Raw genomic sequence first — 21,611 nt, 5'->3', positions numbered from 1 at the left:
GCTGTATGTGTGAACCAGGAGTCCCATACAGTGTTGTAAGGGGATAATGTATCTTTAGAAGCAAGTTGCTGTATGTGTGAACCAGGAGTCCCATACAGTGTTGTAAGGGGATAATGTATCTTTAGAAGCAAGTTGCTGTAGGTGTGAACCAGGAGTCCCATACAGTGTTGTAAGGGGATAATGTATCTTTAGAAGCAAGTTGCTGTATGTGTGAACCAGGAGTCCCATACAGTGTTGTAAGGGGATAATGTATCTTTAGAAGCAAGTTGCTGTAGGTGTGAACCAGGAGTCCCATACAGTGTTGAAGGGGATAATGTATCTTTAGAAGCAAGTTGCTGTAGGTGTGAACCAGGAGTCCCATACAGTGTTGTAAGGGGATAATGTATCTTTAGAAGCAAGTTGCTGTAGATGTGAACCAGGAGTCCCATACAGTGTTGTAAGGGGATAATGTATCTTTAGAAGCAAGTTGCTGTAGATGTGAACCAGGAGTCCCATACAGTGTTGTAAGGGGATAATGAATTTAGAAGCATCTTTAGAAGCAAGTTACTGTAGGTGTGAACCAGGAGTCCCATACAGTGTTGTAAGGGGATAATGTATCTTTAGAAGCAAGTTACTGTATGTGTGAACCAGGAGTCCCATACAGTGTTGTAAGGGGATAATGTATCTTTAGAAGCAAGTTACTGTATGTGTGAACCAGGAGTCCCATACAGTGTTGTAAGGGGATAATGTATCTTTAGAAGCAAGTTACTGTATGTGTGAACCAGGAGTCCCATACAGTGTTGTAAGGGGATAATGTATCTTTAGAAGCAAGTTGCTGTATGTGTGAACCAGGAGTCCCATACAGTGTTGAAGGGGATAATGTATCTTTAGAAGCAAGTTGCTGTAGGTGTGAACCAGCAAGTTGCTGTAGTCCCATACAGTGTTGTAAGGGGATAATGTATCTTTAGAAGCAAGTTGCTGTATGTGTGAACCAGGAGTCCCATACAGTGTTGTAAGGGGATAATGTATCTTTAGAAACAAGTTGCTGTATGTGTGAACCAGGAGTCCCATACAGTGTTGTAAGGGGATAATGTATCTTTAGAAGCAAGTTGCTGTATGTGTGAACCAGGAGTCCCATACAGTGTTGTAAGGGGATAATGTATCTTTAGAAGCAAGTTGCTGTATGTGTGAACCAGGAGTCCCATACAGTGTTGTAAGGGGATAATGTATCTTTAGAAGCAAGATGCTGTAGGTGTGAACCAGGAGTCCCATACAGTGTTGTAAGGGGATAATGTATCTTTAGAAACAAGTTGCTGTATGTGTGAACCAGGAGTCCCATACAGTGTTGTAAGGGGATAATGTATCTTTAGAAGCAAGTTGCTGTATGTGTGAACCAGGAGTCCCATACAGTGTTGTAAGGGGATAATGTATCTTTAGAAGCAAGTTACTGTATGTGTGAACCAGGAGTCCCATACAGTGTTGTAAGGGGATAATGTATCTTTAGAAGCAAGTTACTGTATGTGTGAACCAGGAGTCCCATACAGTGTTGTAAGGGGATAATGTATCTTTAGAAGCAAGTTACTGTATGTGTGAACCAGGAGTCCCATACAGTGTTGTAAGGGGATAATGTATCTTTAGAAACAAGTTGCTGTATGTGTGAACCAGGAGTCCCATACAGTGTTGTAAGGGGATAATGTATCTTTAGAAGCAAGTTACTGTAGGTGTGAACCAGGAGTCCCATACAGTGTTGTAAGGGGATAATGTATCTTTAGAAGCAAGTTGCTGTATGTGTGAACCAGGAGTCCCATACAGTGTTGTAAGGGGATAATGTATCTTTAGAAACAAGTTACTGTAGGTGTGAACCAGGAGTCCCATACAGTGTTGAAGGGGATAATGCATCTTTAGAAGCAAGTTACTGTAGGTGTGAACCAGGAGTCCCATACAGTGTTGTAAGGGGATAATGTATCTTTAGAAGCAAGTTACTGTATGTGTGAACCAGGAGTCCCATACAGTGTTGTAAGGGGATAATGTATCTTTAGAAGCAAGTTACTGTATGTGTGAACCAGGAGTCCCATACAGTGTTGTAAGGGGATAATGTATCTTTAGAAGCAAGTTACTGTATGTGTGAACCAGGAGTCCCATACAGTGTTGTAAGGGGATAATGTATCTTTAGAAGCAAGTTGCTGTATGTGTGAACCAGGAGTCCCATACAGTGTTGTAAGGGGATAATGTATCTTTAGAAGCAAGTTGCTGTATGTGTGAACCAGAAGTCCCATACAGTGTTGTAAGGGGATAATGTATCTTTAGAAACAAGTTGCTGTATGTGTGAACCAGGAGTCCCATACAGTGTTGAAGGGGATAATGTATCTTTAGAAACAAGTTGCTGTATGTGTGAACCAGGAGTCCCATACAGTGTTGTAAGGGGATAATGTATCTTTAGAAACAAGTTACTGTATGTGTGAACCAGGAGTCCCATACAGTGTTGTAAGGGGATAATGTATCTTTAGAAACAAGTTGCTGTATGTGTGAACCAGGAGTCCCATACAGTGTTGAAGGGGATAATGTATCTTTAGAAACAAGTTGCTGTATGTGTGAACCAGGAGTCCCATACAGTGTTGTAAGGGGATAATGTATCTTTAGAAACAAGTTGCTGTAGGTGTGAACCAGGAGTCCCATACAGTGTTGAAGGGGATAATGTATCTTTAGAAACAAGTTGCTGTATGTGTGAACCAGAAGTCCCATACAGTGTTGTAAGGGGATAATGAATCTCTAAGATCTTATTCCAGTTAGATTGATTCAACTAGGCCATATCCATAGTGTATTCAATGTTAGCAACAACATGCATTTATATATTTGCATTTGCAAAATGTAAATAACATAGTGCAATATTACAGAAGAGAGAGAGAGAGAGAGAGAGAGAGAGAGAGAGAGAGAGAGAGAGAGAGAGAGAGAGAGAGAGAGAGAGAGAGAGAGAGAGAGAGAGGGAGGCACAGAGAGAGAGGGAGGCACAGAGAGAGAGGGAGGCAGAGAGAGAGAGGAGAGGAGAGAGAGAGAGAGAGAGACAGACAGACAGACAGATGGACTGGGAGACAGAGCAAGAGAGAGACAGAGACTGGGAGACAGAGCAAGAGAGAGACAGAGACTGGGAGACAGAGCGAGAGAGAGAGAGACAGAGACTGGGAGACAGAGAGAGATAGACTGACTCTGACTGACTGAGACTGACTTTTAGCCTTATCTAAAACCACTACAGGTGTGTGATTTTCATTCCAGGTATAGAACCATCAGTTAACCCATCCGCTACACCAACAGCGAGACCAACAGCATCTCCCCCATATCCTGTGAGTGGACAAACGCCAGTCATGGAATGTAACCATGGGTGGACCCCGCTGATGAACATAGACTCTCCTGGCAACCAGAATGGTGGGGATTTTGAGACCATCACCAACTTGAGGACTGCGTACAAGTTTTGTCACAACAGCAACATTGTCGCCATCAGGTGCCTGGAATCACAAAGCAATAAGGCGTGGCATGTGGTTGGACAAAACGTCAGGTGCGAGAAATCTCTCGGTCTACAGTGCTTTGACAGGAACCAGATTGGTGGCACTTGCTTTGACTTTGCCGTCCAGTTCTATTGTGATTGCTTGCATAGTAAGTACTTATTTATTTATCTATTCATTACATTATGCAGTGGGTTCTTGTCTAAACTGGATACAAGGGAGTCTGAAAGAATGCATTGGTATATGCAGCAGAGTACTAGATTAGACATATTTCAGGCAAACTGTCATCCCTAATGTTTTCTTTGAAATTCAGATTACACAGATGCCAGTTTGTTGGAGCCTGTGCCTCGTGCCCCCCACCTCCCATTCAAGGATGAAAATGTATGTGGGTTTTTTTATCATACTCCACCCCCGACTAGATACTCTGGTTGTGTCCACTAGACGTTGTGTCCCCCTTTCCTCACTCCAGATATCATTCCTATGGGCCTGGTTTGGACTGTCTATGGTAATACAAATTTTTAAAATACAGTTTACAGCAATTTCATTGACAATTGAATGGTGCTTACTTCTTTGTGTTCATATGTTGATGAATTGGACAGAAAATTAGACTAACTTTATAATAAAGTAAAGTTCAAACCAGACCCAAAAAGTAAATATACTCAAAGGCAAAAGTTATTGTGACATGGATTGTTTGGAGTAATAAATTTGTGAATAGATTTATGGATGTAAACCAGAGAAAATGTGCATGAAACAGCTCAAAGAAATACAACCAAGCAGTTGTTGCAGTGATTGCATGCTTTGTGCAAGAAACATGGAATATTCGGGAGAAATCCTGTCCAGTGTTCTCCATAAAAGGCCAGACATTCAGTCGCAAATCATTGCCACTCTGTGCAGCCTTCAGAAGTCCAGAAGTCAGAAAAACACCATTAGTGAACTGTTTGATGCAATTTCGTCATGCCACGCCTCAGTGAAAATGACAGATGGCGAGTCATAGCGATGCTTGAATCTGGGACCTCGCAGCATGACATTGCACAGAAACACCATATGGCACTTATGGCAACGATGTCAACAAAACAACCAGGTCAGGGACCGTCCCCTTAGCGGCCAACCACCCGTGACAACCCCTCGCCAAGAACTCTGGCTGATCCTTCCTCAGATCTGGAATGGCATTCCCAGGAACTTTCTCCAGCATTTAGCGGCCTCAATGAGACGATGGTGCCAGGCCTGTATCAATGCTCAAGGTGGACACACTCGCTACTGACTGTGTGAACTTCGCTCTGGACCCCCACTAGCGATGTGGCTCATTTGCATATGGCAGGTATGCCCTTTTCATGGACCATAGCTCGTTTCCATACCTTTGGACTTTTCTCTTTTCATGTTATAATGTTTCATACACAGCAGTCAAAACTTATTATCAATTATCTTTGTCTTTTGTGTGTCACAATAACTTTTGCCTTTTAGTATATTATAAGTTTTCTTTGCAGCCACAGTGTCTCCTATGACAGCACTCACTGGAAGTCCAACTGCCCATCCAACAGGTGTAAGTGGTGCCAGCCCTACAGTATCACCCCCACCAGGCCACAATCCGTCATTTTCTCCACACACTGGAGCCAGTGGACAACCCACCATCACACCCCCATCAAGTGGAACTGGACAGCCGACTCCTGCACCAACAGTCTACAAGTGGACAACTGTACCAGGAACTGCCCATGTTACAAAAAAAGGTAAACATTGGATTACAGTGCTGGGCCCCATTCCATGACTTGATCTCGGTGCCAAGATCACTTTAAGAGCATAACTACCTTGTGCTCATAAGGTGATCTTAGTGCTAAAATCACTTCATAGAATGGGGCCCTGGAGTAGATACAGTGAGACCTGGATAATCCAGAGTCCAGAAGTCCGGAAACCCCACCTTACAGACTCCCGACATACAAAACAAACTCTCCACTAAATAAATGTGTTCGTTAATCTGACTCCACAAACCCCACCTTACAGTCTCCCGACATACAAAACAAACTCTCCACTAAATAAATGTGTTCGTTAATCTGACTCCACAAACCCCACCTTACAGTCTCCCGACATACAAAACAAACTCTCCACTAAATTAATGTGTTCATTAATCTGACTCCACAAACCCCACCTTACAGACTCCCGATATACAAAACAAACTCTCCACTAAATTAATGTGTTCGTTAATCTGACTCCACAAACCCCACCTTACAGACTCCCGACATACTTTCCACTAAATAAATGTGTTCATTTATCTGGATTTTCAGTTTCTGGAACTGGACAAATTTTATCCCAAACAATTTGTAAAAAATAAAGACAATTTGCTTCACTTGACCAAATGTAATTTCTTCCAACAGATCATTTAATTGCAAAACATTTTATAACTTGCTTCGAGTTTATTCAACCATGGCCAGTAAGCAGCAGTAGCAACAAGAGGGTTCATAGCAGGGGTGGGGAAAAATAAAATTGTCAATCGGTCCCACGTTGATGTCATCACTACCGGGGGGAGGGGGGTAGAGGGATAAGAAGAAAGGAATGCACATAAAAAATTTAAAATCATTTAAAAGGTGATATTTGCCAAATAGTGTTCTAAAAACAAAATCATAGTGGCATTTGTATATTTTTATTTTGAATCATGAATGCGAAAACGATAAACATCAAAACATGAAAGAAAAACTAAATGTTTGATCACATCTGACATCAGCGAAAAAAAAGTATTATATTTATTTTACATAATGGAATAAATAATATATAAAAAAGGAATAAAAGTTATGCATTTTAACTCCCATATATGTATAAAAAGTACCAGTATTCAGTAGTCCTGAAAATTAATAAACAATAACACCGTTGGAGCGTTTGACAACTTGAGCTGGCACACGTTTAGACAAAGCAATTAATAACGTTGTCGCCGATTGGATGACATTTGATCTCTCCTGGCTCTAAAGATAGCCGGTTTAGCTATTCCAGCTCACTCCCACTTTAAAAAAAAAACAGAGGTGTAAACCTTTTTTTAATTTTAAAGTCCTTTATAATTATTTGATACACTACATTGAACAGTCAACAAGAAACACATTTATAGATTATTTCAGTATATTTTATGCTATTTCAAGCAGTTTGTATTTCACAAAAGCCTCTTGCTTCGTCGGACTCTGACACTCGACCTGACAGAGCTCCGTACACAGGCGTTAACATGTGTTGATTGTGACCAGTTGCAAACTCTGGGTCCTTTGTTTTAATTGGAGTGTAATACCTTGGTAGCTTTCTCACCAAGAATGATGAACGTCTGTTTTATCCCGTGACCAGCACAGCGGCTTTGACAAATGTCTAGCCTAGTGGCAGTAGATTGATTGTAGGTTCGACTTATGGCAGACTTTAAAATCACAGACGTCAGAAACACCAGTCAGTTTGACCACTATTTATTTATTTGTTATTATTTTAAATCATGCACAAGATGCCAATGTCTGGGCAGGCCGATCCAATTGGCGGATAGGAATTTGTTCCTATAATAGAAACGGACAGGTGCTTCGGACCGACAAGAATGACAAAAGTGGGACCGGCAAACGCACGTTTTTGAAAAATAATTTCGGTCTCAGAGATCGAGAATCGGTCCCAGACCGGGAAAAAAGGGCTTTTCCGCACCCCTGGTTCATAGCGGTCTTTAAGTTCCTTGAATGTCCGTTAATTTGAAATTTTATTTTTTAGGCCTTTGAAAGTCTTTCATTTATTCATTTATTCATTCATTCATTTTTTGGTTGTTTAGTATATTATGATATTTTCTCCACTTGTCTGATTGTAGCCTGTGACACACCAATGGAACTGAACAACACACACCTGTTCGGGAAGGACCAGTTCCAGGCATCTACTTCACTTGACTACAGGTTTGAGCCATCTCAGGCTCGACTGTATTCGAAGCCAGCTAATGGATTGGGCGGTGCTTGGATGCCAAGGTTGGCAATGATGAGCATTTATTATTTTCTTAGAATCTTTTGAATTTATGCATAATAATTTAATTGTTTGTAGACAAAAGTTCATAATTGCAAAGATTGTTTTAGCAGCAAATAGTTTTAACGTAGTCATTTATATGAACCGAAGATCTGAATGTAATGTTTTGTGTGTGTTGTTATATTGAAAATGCCTGTTGTTTTAGAATGATGGACACAAATCAGTGGATTCAAGTGGACTTTAAGGTGTCCCAGCTAGTAGCTGGCATTGTGACCCAAGGCCGGCCAGATTCAGACCACTGGGTGACCTCATACAGAGTCTCCTACAGCTTGGACGGGTTGCACTTTGTGCCTTATATTGAGACTGGAAGTCTTTTCCCAAAGACCGTCACAGGAAACCACGACCGAGAAACACCACAGACGTCCATGTTCGACAGAGAAATCCGTGCTCGCTTTGTACGCATCCAGCCGTTAGAATGGAATGAAAAGATTGCAGTCCGATTTGAAATTCTTGCATGTTCTGGTACAACAACAGTGCAGCCATCAGTTGGACCTAGTGGAGAACCTACTGCAAGCCCTTCTGGGGGTGCCACGGACCAACCCACTGCAAAACTGTCGCCTGGAGTCACTCAATCACCAGGTATAAACACATTTAGCAATTTCAGTACCAAGCACCAGGTATAAACACATTTAGCAATTTCAGTACCTGGATTAGATGAAATTCTCTGATGAAGTCACTCAAGCACCAGGTATAAACACATTTAGCAATTTCAGTACCAAGTACCAGGTATAAGGACATTTAGCAATTTCAGTACCAAGCACCAGGTATAAACACATTTAGCAATTTCAGTACCAAGCACCAGGTATAAACACATTTAGCAATTTCAGTACCAAGCACCAGGTATAAACACATTTAGCAATTTCAATACCAGGATTTTTAGTACCAGAACCGTCCTTAGTGGTGTCATGGTTAAGCCATCAGACATAAGGCTGGTAGTTACAGAGTTCGCAGCTCAGTACTGGCTCCAATCCAGAGCGAGTTTTAATGAATCAATGGGTAGGTGTAAGACCACTACACCCTCTTCTCTCTCACTAAACACATATAGCAATTTCAGTACCAGAATTAGATCAAATTCTGTGAAGTCAGAGGTTGTGCTAATATTTAATGTTTAGAAAATTTGTATACCATAGTTATCTCTGAAACTTGCATAACAAATTGCAACGCGATACTGAGTCAAAATTTTCCCTGTATTTTGAACTCCATGGCCAGTTCTATGAATCATACCAAAGAATTCGTACTTGACTGAGGCATTTTAAATGAAGTTGTCACTACAGACAGTATGGATATGATTTCTGAACATCAGGTTACAAATTATGTAAGATATGGCATGTATTCGCCACCTGCTGTAAGGTATGGCATGTATTCGCCACATGCTAAAAATGCTCTTTGAGTTATCTGAGTGGACAATCACTTAAGATTGCTGGTGAAGATTTATCTGAAATAAGAACTATATATTCAGAAGTCTGGTTTTCACCAATGTATAAACTTGCTTAGTTAACTGTTGCAAAGAATAGATTTTACATGTAACAGGATCACCCTGTATAGTGCTTCTGCCAGAAAGACATGTTTGGGTATGGCGCTATGAAATCGAATGCAACCACAGTCATCTGGGGCTATGAAGGGCCTCCCCCAGAAAACAAATGGGTTAAGTTTAGGGTTAGGGTTAAGAAAATCATACAGTAATGATAAGAGTAATTAATTTTGTCAAAAGGTTAACTTAAAAAAAAAAATGTGCAAGAAATTTTGGGTATGGTGCCATACCCGTTTTACCCTCTGGCAGAAACCCTGCTGTATATTAGTGTACAAGAATGAATGGATGAATGAATGAATGTTTAACGACACCCCAGCACAAAAATACACATCGGCTATTGTTTTTCAAACAAAGGTAGGTACAGAAAATATGATTATTTTCATTAAAGGGACATTCCTGAGTTTGCTGCATTGTAGATAGATAGATAACTAGTTTAACGTGCCCATATACCACTAGGGTTTCGAACACGCCCATCCTGAGTCCAACCTTCGATAAGATCGGTGGCCTGACTTGGGATGGGGGGATGGGGGGAGGGGATAGAGTTGAAAATGGGCAGAATTTTGAAAATAGTAATTAGTAAAAATTGTAAGATGTTTCTGACTAATAAAATATTTCTACAATTAAACTTGCATATTAAATATATTTTCTTATTTAGAATATCAGTGTCTATATATTTAATGTGTTTCTGGTCATCTTAATATTTGTAAGAAGCCCAAACTGGATTTCGTCTTCAAATAATTTCGTACATACGAAAAAATATATTTTAAGAAATAAAACGAAATTTAACCCAGTACAAATATTAGAACGATCAGAAACACGTTTAATATACAGCCACTAATATTTTATGCAGAAAAATATATTTGATATGCAATTACAATCGTTAAAAAGTCTCTGGTAGTCGATAACAACTTAAACATTGCAGCAAACTCAGGAATGTTCCTTTAAAAAAAAAAAAAAGATAATGTTTGTCTGACAGTAATTGTGTGTTTCATTAATTTATAAACTTTTCTTACCAACTGTTGTTAACAACAGATTTTAAATGTAACTGGATCACCCCGTATAGTAGTGTACAAGAAAACGCAATAATGTGTACATTTGTCTTACAGTAATTGTGTTTTTCTTCCATTCATAAACTTGCACAGCTAACTTTTGTGAAAACTAGATTTTACCTATAACTGGATGATGCCGTATATTAGTGTACCAGAAAAACACAATGATGTGTACACGTTTGTCTTGCAGTGATTGTTTGTGGGCAGTCAATGGGAATTGGCAGTGAAATGCATACAAAACCAGAACAACTGACTTCCTCAGAAGCCATTAACTCTTTATCTGTGGCGTCAGTGGGAAAGCTGAACAATCCAGTAGGATCATGGGTACCAAAGTAAGTGTAAAATAAAAAAATGTAAAACATAAGGTAATTAACGATTCTTGGGTTTTAGCTTTCCAAAACCACCATTCATTTTCTTTTATAATATACTATGCTCGAAACCGTAGTGGTATAGGGGCATGTTAAAAAGGTACTCTCTCTTTATAATATACTGAGTTCCATTGAAAACACACCGGTCAGATTTGTACATAACTGTATGAGACGGGGGCAGGAGAATTGTACATAAGTGTATGAGACGGGGGCAGGAGAGGGGGGCAACTGTACATAAGCATATGAGATGGGGGCAGGAGGGGGGCAACTGTACATAACTGTATGAGACGGGGGAAGAAGGGGACAGCTGTACATAAGCGTACAAGACGGGGGCAGGAGGGGGGCAGATGCCCCTTTCAGGACTGGAGCAAATATTCAAATTCGGGCCTGGGCCCCCCCCCCCCCCCCCCCCCCCCCCCCCCCCCCCCCCCCCCCCCCCCCCCCCCCCCCCCCCCCCCCCAAAATGGAAGTCTGTATCAATCCCATTAGTTTTTGTCTATTAAAATGTTCAATGTCTTGTGAACATTTTAAAAGGATTGAAGGAAATGGTTTATTTAATGATGCTCTCTCAATGTGAACATTTTAGGCCTATTTACTGAGTTCATTGAAAAAAAAGAAGTAAATTAAGTATTTGAGTTTTTGTTGTTGTTCACTATATGTGTGGATATGTAAGTGATTATGCAGTAAAAATTATAATACATAAACTCCATGCTATGAATTATTATATACCGTAACCATGCATTTTTGTTCATGTTTCAGGGTTGTTGACACCAACCAGTGGATTATGGTAGACCTTTTGAAACCGTACGAAATTGATGGAATCATAACACAGGGGAGCCCACTCACTGACAAATGGGTCTCGAAGTTCATTGTTACCTACAGCGTAGATGGGGTCAACTTTGCACCCTACCACCAGTTTGGCGTCACAAAACTGTTTGTTGGCAACACGGACAGAAATGGCATTAAGCAGAACGCGTTCGACCATCCAGTGCCTGCTAGATACGTGAAGATTATTCCCATCGCATGGTCACCTTCTGGAATTGCGATGAGATTCGACATTCTGGGCTGTTATGGTGTGACGCCGACAGCTCATCCACCAAGTGCTGGACCAACGGCCAGTCCCTCTGTTCACACGGCAGGAGGCAGTGTTGTTAGCATGCAACCACCAGGGACCAACGGCAGTGTCCCGTCTGTACACCCATCAACTGGTGTTTTTGTCAGCCCTACAGTAACTCCATCAGCACAGCCTACCTTGGTTCCAGGTTAGCGCCACAAAGCTCCCTTTCTATCAGATTTAAAGGGACATACCCTAGTTTTTAAATACTCAGGCATATTTTTTACTATTAGAGCCATTTTTGATAACTGAAATCATACTTTACTTAGATTTTATTGTTTAGATTATCCATTTCCGTACATTCGAAGTGTTTTTGGTCATCCTGGTGTTTTTAATATCACAAAATGCATCTCTCATATTTTTAAAAAGGCAAGTGCGTCTGAAAAGTAACAGTTATGGAGTCGAGTTTTAGTCTATTTTTAGAGGGTATTCCACCCTTTCAAAGTCACAAACTCATGTTTCACGTAATCATAACTTTATCCAAACGTGTTACAGATTTATAGATTAACTAAACTTAGTGTTAATTTTCATGGGATGAAACTAGGGTCTGTCCCTTTAATGCCACAGGGCCTTGTAGCGATCTTTGTGGCAGTTCAGCAAGTCAATATATATGAATATAATATATAAAAAGAAAAGGTGTCAACCAGAATGACGCCTTACTGTCACTACAGATGAAAAATGGTTGTGAACAACTGGCCTCGGTGGTGTCGTGGTTAAGCCATCAGACATAAGGCTGGTAGGTACTGGGTTCACAGCCCGGTACCAGCCTCGGTGGTGTCGTGGTTAAGCCATCAGACATAAGGCTGGTATGTACAGGGTTCACAGCCCTGTACCGGCTGCCACCCAGGGTATGTTTTAACGACTTGATGGGTAGGTGTAAGACCACTACACCCTCTTTTTCTCTTACTAACCACTAACAACTAACCCACTGTCCATGACAGACAGCCCAGATAGCTGAGATGTGTGCCCAGGACAGCGTGCTTGAACTTTAATTGGATATAAGCATGAAAATAATGAACAATGATGTGAATTTTATTGAATTGTGTAAAATAGTAATTTTTCTTTGAAAAAAACCTTGCTGAGGATTATATGATGCTTTGGTGTTACACAATTAGCTCTGTCTACCATTTGTTAACACATCCAAATTGACTGTTAATAAAATTTAAAAAGCGGCAAATTGCATGATCGGATATAGTTTTTGATGCACAGCATTTGGAAGTTGGCATTAATACTGGAGATGAGCGTCTAAAACTGAGCTTGCAAGGTGGATGTATGATTGTGGTAGTTGAGGGATAAGTGAGTATCGAGGAGTTGTTACATGTAGTTTGCTATGTACCAGGTACTGAAATGTTTTGATAACAAAGGCTGTGGTATGTACTATCCTATCTGTGGGATGGTGCATATAAAAGATTCCTTGCTGCTAATCGAAAAGAGTAGGCTGTGAATTGGCGACAGCTCGTTTCCTCTCTATATATCTGTGTGATCCTTAACCATATGTCTGATGCCATATAACTGTAAATAAAAAATGTGTTGAGTGTGTCGTTAAATAAAACATGTCCTTCCTGTATCATGTTACAGTGATTGTGTGTGGACAGCCAATGGGAGTGCAGAATGCTCAGCTTGTGAAGCCAGGACAAATGACTTCATCAGGATATGACATCATCACATCATATGCACCAATGGGGCGTCTCAACAACCAGATTGGCGCTTGGTCTCCCAAGTATGTTTATATAATCACACCAAATAATTCAATCAGGGGTGGGAATTCTCCTCAGATCAGCTGTTTTCCTCCAAAATGTGTCAGATGGCACAGATTTTAACCTAGGATTTCAAGAATTTCCGGGATCCCTCTAGATTTCCTCTTTATTACAGTTCACCAATTGCCACCCCTGTTCAATAAATTCAATTATTTAATGTGAATACATCACTTGGGCAAACATACAATTGTAATTCAGATATATAATATCATCAAATTTACACTGAAGTCTCTTTTAAAAAAAAAAAATAAACGTAACTTAGGACACACCAATTTGCTCCCTTTTATTTTAAAGCTGTTATCTATACATTGTGAAATTGTTAGTCAGTGGAAAGAGGTTGGGATCAAAAGTTAATATTTTATGTAGTTTATAAAAGTTTTAAATGGCTACTGTACCAGTTATTGTGTTTGGTTTTCATCTCATGGGGATGTTGGTATTTTTCTGACAAAATAAAGAATCGTGTTTTTAATAAAGTGGGCTTCCCGTATTTTGTTTAGAAGTAATAACTGTACATCATCACAAAAAAAAGAAAGAATACAATTGATTTATAATATTTGAGCATGGAGAAATTGATCGTCGTATTGATTAATAGTCATCTGTACTGTTAATCAGATCTCTGTTGGTTAATAGTCATCTGTACTGTTAATCAGATCTCTGTTGGTTAATAGTCATCTGTACTGTTAATCAGATCTCTGTTGGTTAATAGTCATCTGTACTGTTAAACAGATCTCTGTTGGTTAATAGTCATCTGTAATGTTAAACAGATCTCTGTTGGTTAATAGTCATCTGTACTGTTAATCAGATCTCTGTTGGTTAATAGTCATCTGTACTGTTAATCAGATCTCTGTTGGTTAATAGTCATCTGTACTGTTAATCAGATCTCTGTTGGTTAATAGTCATCTGTACTGTTAATCAGATCTCTGTTGGTTAATAGTCATCTGTACTGTTAATCAGATCTCTGTTGGTTAATAGTCATCTGTAATGTTAATCAGATCTCTGTTGGTTAATAGTCATCTGTACTGTTAATCAGATCTCTGTTGGTTAATAGTCATCTGTACTGTTAATCAGATCTCTGTTGGTTAATAGTCATCTGTACTGTTAATCAGATCTCTGTTGGTTAAGTAAGGACCGAGATGTAGCCCAGTGGTATAGTGCTCGTCTGATTCGCAGTCTGTCTAGGATCGATCCCAGTCAGTGACCCCAGTGGACTATTTTTTGTTTCATCCAGTGCATCAAAACTGGTATATCAAAGCCCATGGTATGTCCTATCCTGTCTGGGGTATGGTGTATATAAAAAATACCTTGCTACTAATGGAAAAATGTAGCAGGTTTTCTCTCTAAGATAATATCAGAATTGCCAAATGTTTGACATCCAGTAGCTGATGATTAATAAATCAATGTGCTCTAATGGTGTCGTTAAACAAAACAAAACTGTAAACTGTTGTTCAATTAACCTTGTAGGCATGCTGACGGAAAACAGTGGATCCTGGTCAACTTCCTGACCCCACAGCTACTCGATGGAATCAACACTCAAGGACATCCGTTTGAAGATAAATGGGTTACAAAATTCAGCATCGAATACAGCATTGATGGCATTCAGTTCAAACCCTACCTTGAATCTGGAGTTAAGAAGCTTTTTGGTGGCAACTCTGACAAGAACAGCATTGTGAAGAATGTCTTCGGCCATCAGATTACAGCCAGATACATCAAGATTATTCCAGTGGAATGGGCGCCATCTGGCATTGCACTGAGGTTTGACATGCTTGGCTGTATAAGTGTAATCCCGACAGCCAAACCAAGTCCCCAGCCTACTGCTACCCCATCCATCCAGCCAACGAAAGACCACAGTGGCATTCCGTCTGTTAGCCCACCTATGGTTAGTCAAGGAGTTCCGTCTGTCCATCCGTCAATCCATACAGGTGTACCGTCCATTAAACCCACTGCAGGGACTGGAGTGTCAGCAACAGTTGGTCCAGCAAGTCAACCAACAGTGGTACCAGGTAGGATTATAAGAATCAGTCATGTATGCCTATCGTGTAGGGTGTACCTATGTTTAACACCCAGTAGCTGATATAAACTCTGCATGCTGCATTGTTGTTAAACATTTATTAATTTATTCAATCAGACATGTGGCAGCCCTCAAGACTTCAAATTTAAGTCAAACACATACTCCAGTATTCTGGTATTGAAAACATAATTATTAGCAGATTATTTTGCTTGAATATTCATATAAATATATATTTTTTCTAAATGATGTAGCAGAAGCTTACCAAGTTCCATGATTTAGCACACACGCTACTGGAAACAATCAAATTATGAACTATTTGACATCCAATAGACTATGATTAATGAATATAGTGACTAATGAATCGGTGTGCTCTAGTATAGTAGTGTTATTAAACAAAACAAACTGCAAATTTTAACAACTCTTTCACTTTTAATCACTATTTTACTTATGCCAGTGTTTGAATATCAATGCAGCTTTACTTTACATTGTTTCAGTGATTGTGTGTGGAAAACCCATGGGAATCGAGAGTTCCGTAACTGTTAAGCCTAATCAGCTGACATCATCTGGATATCAAGACGTATTAACAGCACCATCCTTAGCACGACTAAACAACCAGATTGGTGCCTGGTCGCCCAAGTAGGTCTTCACATAATATTAAGTCTTTAATTAAGTCTGAATTAAGTCTTTAATTAAGTCTGAATTAAGTCTTTAATTAAAGTAATAACAGGTTTTTGTGGGGGTTTTGGGTTGGTTTTTTTTTACTAAACAGGGCTTCTAGATTATGGTAGCTCCACTCCCATGGCTAGTGATATTCAATGTTGGGCTTGTAAATAACTACTATTGCCATGCCCGACGGCTAGTGAAGTTTTGTTGTCAAATGTTACAGTTAAGTATATTTTGTAAATATGAATAGCCTGCCCCCACCCCAACCCCCAATGTTAGTGTTTATCTCCCTTTTTAGGTCACATATCTGATTATTACTATTATTTAGTAAAATTGTATTAACTTAAAGTAGGGCTAGTAAATTTTGAAATAAATCACTGATCCCATGGCTAGTGGATTTTATATAAATTCTAGAAGCCCTGACTAAATGTTATTTTTGAAAAAGTAAAATTTTCATACTTCATAGAGACATCATTTAACTTGTTTCTGATTTTCACTTGTCATGCTATATCAGTCCTTAAAGATAACATCTTGTTACTTATGACAGTTTTGAAATGTGTTTCTCATAGGCAAAATGCTCACCCACAGCAATACTGAGCCTGGCTACGGCAGTTTGAAACCAGTAACTGTTGCATCAAATAAACACAATATTAAAAACCAAAAATGATCATAGCGTTAAATAGGGTGCAGTATTTCATATGAACCACCATTCATGTGGTTTATCGATTATGCAACTTTAAATTGATGCGAACTGCCAATCAATTACATAGTGAACCATTCTGTTCTAAAATAAAGAGTTATAAACTTCAGAATCTTTGGAACTTTATTCGGAATCACGTCAACCAAGTTCTGGTTGACTAAGATTTTGACATATTGTGCCCTGGTTAAATGAATATGATAGGATAGGATACGTTTGTGATGGGGTAAGATAGGATACGTGATGATGGGGTAGAATAGGATATGTTTGTGATGGGGTAGGATAGGATACATTTGATGGGGTAAGATAGGATACGTTTGTGATGGGGTAGGATAGGATACATTTGATGGGGTAAGATAGGATACGTTTGTGATGGGGTAGGATAGGATACATTTGTGATGGGGTAAGATAGGACACATTTGTTATGGGGTAGGATAGGATACATTTGTGATGGGGTAAGATAGGATGTGTTTGTGATGGGGTTGGATAGGATATGTTTGTGATGGGGTAGGATAGGATTCATTTGTGATGGGGTAAGATAGGATACATTTGTGATGCGGTAGTATAGGATATGTTTGTGATGGGGTAAGATAGGATATGTTTGTGATGGGGTAAGATAAAATACGTTTGTGATGGGGTAAGATAGGATACATTTGTGATGGTGTTAGAAAGAAAGAAAGAAATGTTTTATTTAACGACGCACTCAACACATTGTATTTACGGTTATATGGCGTCAGACATATGGTTAAGGACCACACAAATATTGAGATAGGAAACCCGCTGTTGCCACTTCATGGGCTACTCTTTTCGATTAGCAGCAAGGAATCTTTTATATGCATCATCCCATAGACAGGGTAGTACATACCACGACCTTTGATATACCAGTCTTGGTGCACTGGCTGAAACGAGAAATAGCCCAATGGGCCCACTGACGGGAATTGATCCCACACTGACCGTGCATCAAGCGAGCACTGTACCACTGGGCTGCGTCTCGCCCCTACATGATGTTAGAAGCCAGTGAAATGATCTGCTAGTGTTTGCTCTCCTCAACATGCCTCTGACTTATGGTACTTTACCCCTAGACCCACAGTAGAAGATTCCATGTGACCCGAACAGGATACCCACAGATGTTACCCATTAAAGTGTCTGTTGGGATGTTTCGACCAGAGCAAAGGGACTAGGGGGGAAATGCCATGACTCGGAGGTCAGGTTAAATATTCATAAAGAGATAATACGATCCAAATTTTCTTCACACTGTTTGTCATTGTAGGACTAACAATGCCGGACAGTGGATCATGGTTGACTTCCAGAAGCCGCAGCTAATCGACGGAATCCTCACTCAGGGCCACCCACTCAGTGACAAATGGGTGACGAAATTCAGCATCCAGTACAGCACAGATGGCGTCCACTTCGAACCATACCGTGAGGCTGGTCTTACAAAGGTGTTTGGTGGCAATACAGACAAGAACAGCATTGTGAAGAATGTCTTTAGCCATCAGGTTTCGGCCAGATACGTCAAGATCATCCCGGTGAAATGGGCGCCAGCGGGTGTTGCACTGAGGTTTGACATGCTTGGATGTGTCAGTGAAATTCCAACTGCCAAACCGACTCCTCAGCTGGCTGTTACCCCATCCATCCACCCACCAGGTATTGCTATTTCTCTTTACAGTTTTATTATGTATTCTGTCCATCCACCAGGTATATGTTAATTCTCTTTACAGTTTAATTACGGTATACATTATGTGCATCCACCAGGTATTGATAATACTCTTTACAGTTTTAATTATGCATTTTGTGCATCCACCAGGTATTGCTAATTCTCTTTGCAGTTTTAATTATGCTTTTTGTCCAATTGTCAGCTGTTGTTTATTCATTTCACATTTCAATTATTCTATCAATCGACCAGGTGTTGATAATTGTCTGTACTGTTTAATTATGCATTCTATCCAGTTGCCAGGTATAGTTAATTCATTTCACATTTTAACTATTCTGTCCATCTATCAGGTGTTGATAATTGTTTGTACTGTTTAATTATGCATTCTATCCAGTTGCCAGGTATAGTTAATTCATTTCACATTTTAACTATTCTGTCCATCTATCAGGTGTTGGTAATTGTTTGTACTGTTTAATTATGCATTAAATCTATCCAGTCACCAGGTATAGTTAATTCATTTCACATTTTAATTATTCTGTCCAAGTATTTATAATTCTCTTTGTGGTTTAAATACATGTCTTGCTTTAATATATGGTTGAGTACTCTTAATTCAAGTCTACATGTATAACTGTAAATTTAAGACTTTTTGTGATATTTGTAAGCGTCTGATTTTCTTATGTTACATGTTACACGCTACATGTTTTGTTTCCCCCAGAGTAGCAGTAGGATTCAATTAAATACATGTATTGCTTTAATATATGGTTGAGTACTATTAATTCAAGTCTAAATATTACAACTGTGAATTTGAGACTCAGCAATTTTTAGTGGTATTTGTAAGCATTCTGATGTTCTTATGTTACATGTTATGTTATGTGTTTTGTTTCCCTCAGAGAGAATATGTGGCGTGCCAATGGGACTTCAGAATCCATTACGTGTTACAAATGCCCAGATGACAGCTTCTGGGTCAGACAACAGCGCATCACAAGCATGGGCAGGGCGAATCTTCAACCAGGGGGGTGCATGGTCACCAAAGTAAGTCACTGTCATTTATACAAAGAACTGTCACAATGACAGAATGTTGAAGAATGTTTTTTGTTTTTGAATTGGTTTTGAAGGCATCTCTTAGTTGAGGATTTGTCTTTGAATCGGTTATCAGATATGAAGGTATCTCTTATTTGAGTATTTGTCTTTGAATTGGTTATCAGATATGAAGGTATCTCTTATTTGAGTATTTGTCTTTGAATCGGTTATCAGATATGAAGGTATCTCTTATTTGAGTATTTGTCTTTGAATCGGTTATCAGATATGAAGGCATCTCTTATTTGAGTATTTGTCTTTGAATCGGTTATCAGATATGAAGGCATATCTTATTTGAGTATTTGTCTTTGAATCGGTTATCACATATGAAGGCATCTCTTATTTGAGTATTTGTCTTTGAATCGGTTATCACATATGAAGGCATCTCTTTTGAGTATTTGTCATTGAATCGGTTATCAGATATGAAGGCATCTCTTATTTGAGTATTTGTCTTTGAATCGGTTATCAAATATGAAGGCATCTCTTATTTGAGTATTTGTCTTTGAATTGGTTATCAGATATGAAGGCATCTCTTATTTGAGGATTTGTTTTATTCCGATCTGTTTTTAATAAGTTGTATCAGAGCTCGAACTTAATGATGGCACTGACAGCAATTGCCATTGCTGAGATGTAAATTGCTGTAGGTCTGGGACATCACAGACGACACAAAAGTGCCATCCTCAATGTTGGCAAAATAACATTAATATATTTTAAATTGTCTACATACAGCAAAATAATCTTTCAGTCATCTGCTTCAAAAGTCTCTCTTTTTCAAAATTGCCATGGGCAGGCTTTAAATTGCCATCGGTGGGCCATTTCACCCACGACAATTTTGTTTTAAATAGCAGTGAGAGACACATTTTTATGTTCGAGCCCTGTGGTTTATTAAAAACTTTAATGCTGTGTATCCTCTTTGACCTATTGGAGACATCAATTGTAGTGGTAGTAATACAGGGGATATTGCTAGGAGATTCTCCAAATTGCAGAATTCTTGAAGTCTACAAACCCATATGACAGTCACTGGTTCAGGTGCTTGCCCAGAGTGCTGTTGTCACTGGGGTTTTTCCTGTCCCAAGTAGTGCCCCATGACAGGTATATCAAAGGTCATGGTATGTGCTGTCATGTCTGGGGGAAAGATCCCTTGCCACTAATAAAATGTTTTTGTGGGTTTCCTCTGAGTGAGTTGAAAATTATCCAATTATAAAAAATGGAATAGCTAATGATTAATAAATCAATGTGCTCTAGTGGTGTTGTTAAACAAAACAAACTAACTTTTATTTGCTTCAAGAGTCCTTTGATGAAGGACACTGACTAGAAGGTGAAGAGTACAAACCCATATGACAATGTTTGTTTTGGGTGGTATGTTATCTTTCATGAGTTGTCTTTATTTATGTTGAAGGATCACCGACGCCAGTCAGTGGATCATAGCCGACCTCACAAGACCACACCAAATGGATGGAATCTTGTCTCAAGGCCACCCACTTGTCGATAAATGGGTTACAAAATTCAGCATCGAATACAGCACGGATGGCATTCAATTCAAACCTTATGTTGAGTCTGGAGTTACAAAGGTGTTTGGTGGCAACTCTGACAAGAACAGTATTGTGAAGAATGTCTTCGGCCATCAGATTACAGCCAGATACGTGAAGATCATTCCAGTGGAATGGACGCCATCTGGCATTGCACTGAGGTTTGATATGCTTGGATGCTACAGTTCAACACCCACAGTTCAACCAAGTGTCCCTCCTACTGCAAAGCCCACCATGAAACCAACAGGAGCGGGTACTGGTGTTCCATCCATGAAACCAACAGGATCCGGTACAGGTGTTCCATCCGTGAAACCAACAGGAACCGGAACAGGTGTTCCATCCATGAAACCAACAGGAACCGGAACAGGTGTTCCATCCGCGAAACCAACAGGAGCTACAGGTGGTGTTCCATCATTAAAACCAACTGGTGGAGTTACTGAAAAACCAGGTCTATTTTCATCTCATTCTACCATACTTGTAATATATTTAAATAAATTGTCACTGTTCAGTCACTTGTGTTTCAAATACTCTGATTTATATTGAACGCTAGAAGCACACAGAAAATGGTTCTTTAGAATCTGATGTCATCACTGCAATATTCAAACTATATTCATGTTGTTCTTTGTGATCCTTGGATACTTAGGTAACAATTATTGTTGTTATCCATAAATGTTTTC

General features: G+C 39.5%; 1 protein-coding gene across 1 annotated transcript in view; it reads left to right on the top strand.

Moving 5' to 3' along the window:
* LOC121381939 overlaps positions 1 to 21,611 on the top strand; it is a 95,660-nt gene that overhangs the window by 2,522 nt on the left and 71,527 nt on the right. The window contains exons 2-13 of the mRNA XM_041511362.1: positions 3,250 to 3,627; positions 4,961 to 5,200; positions 7,282 to 7,432; positions 7,633 to 8,066; positions 10,258 to 10,399; positions 11,195 to 11,697; positions 13,128 to 13,269; positions 14,768 to 15,306; positions 15,809 to 15,950; positions 17,945 to 18,321; positions 19,219 to 19,360; positions 20,805 to 21,382. Of these exons, the coding sequence (XP_041367296.1) occupies positions 3,250 to 3,627; positions 4,961 to 5,200; positions 7,282 to 7,432; positions 7,633 to 8,066; positions 10,258 to 10,399; positions 11,195 to 11,697; positions 13,128 to 13,269; positions 14,768 to 15,306; positions 15,809 to 15,950; positions 17,945 to 18,321; positions 19,219 to 19,360; positions 20,805 to 21,382 (3,768 nt within the window). The remainder of the gene's footprint in view (positions 1 to 3,249; positions 3,628 to 4,960; positions 5,201 to 7,281; positions 7,433 to 7,632; positions 8,067 to 10,257; positions 10,400 to 11,194; positions 11,698 to 13,127; positions 13,270 to 14,767; positions 15,307 to 15,808; positions 15,951 to 17,944; positions 18,322 to 19,218; positions 19,361 to 20,804; positions 21,383 to 21,611) is intronic.

The sequence above is a fragment of the Gigantopelta aegis genome, chromosome 9 (genome assembly GCF_016097555.1).
Source record: "Gigantopelta aegis isolate Gae_Host chromosome 9, Gae_host_genome, whole genome shotgun sequence".
In the NCBI taxonomy this organism is placed as follows: Eukaryota; Metazoa; Mollusca; class Gastropoda; order Neomphalida; family Peltospiridae; genus Gigantopelta; species Gigantopelta aegis.
This window is presented reverse-complemented; position numbering and strand designations above follow the sequence as displayed.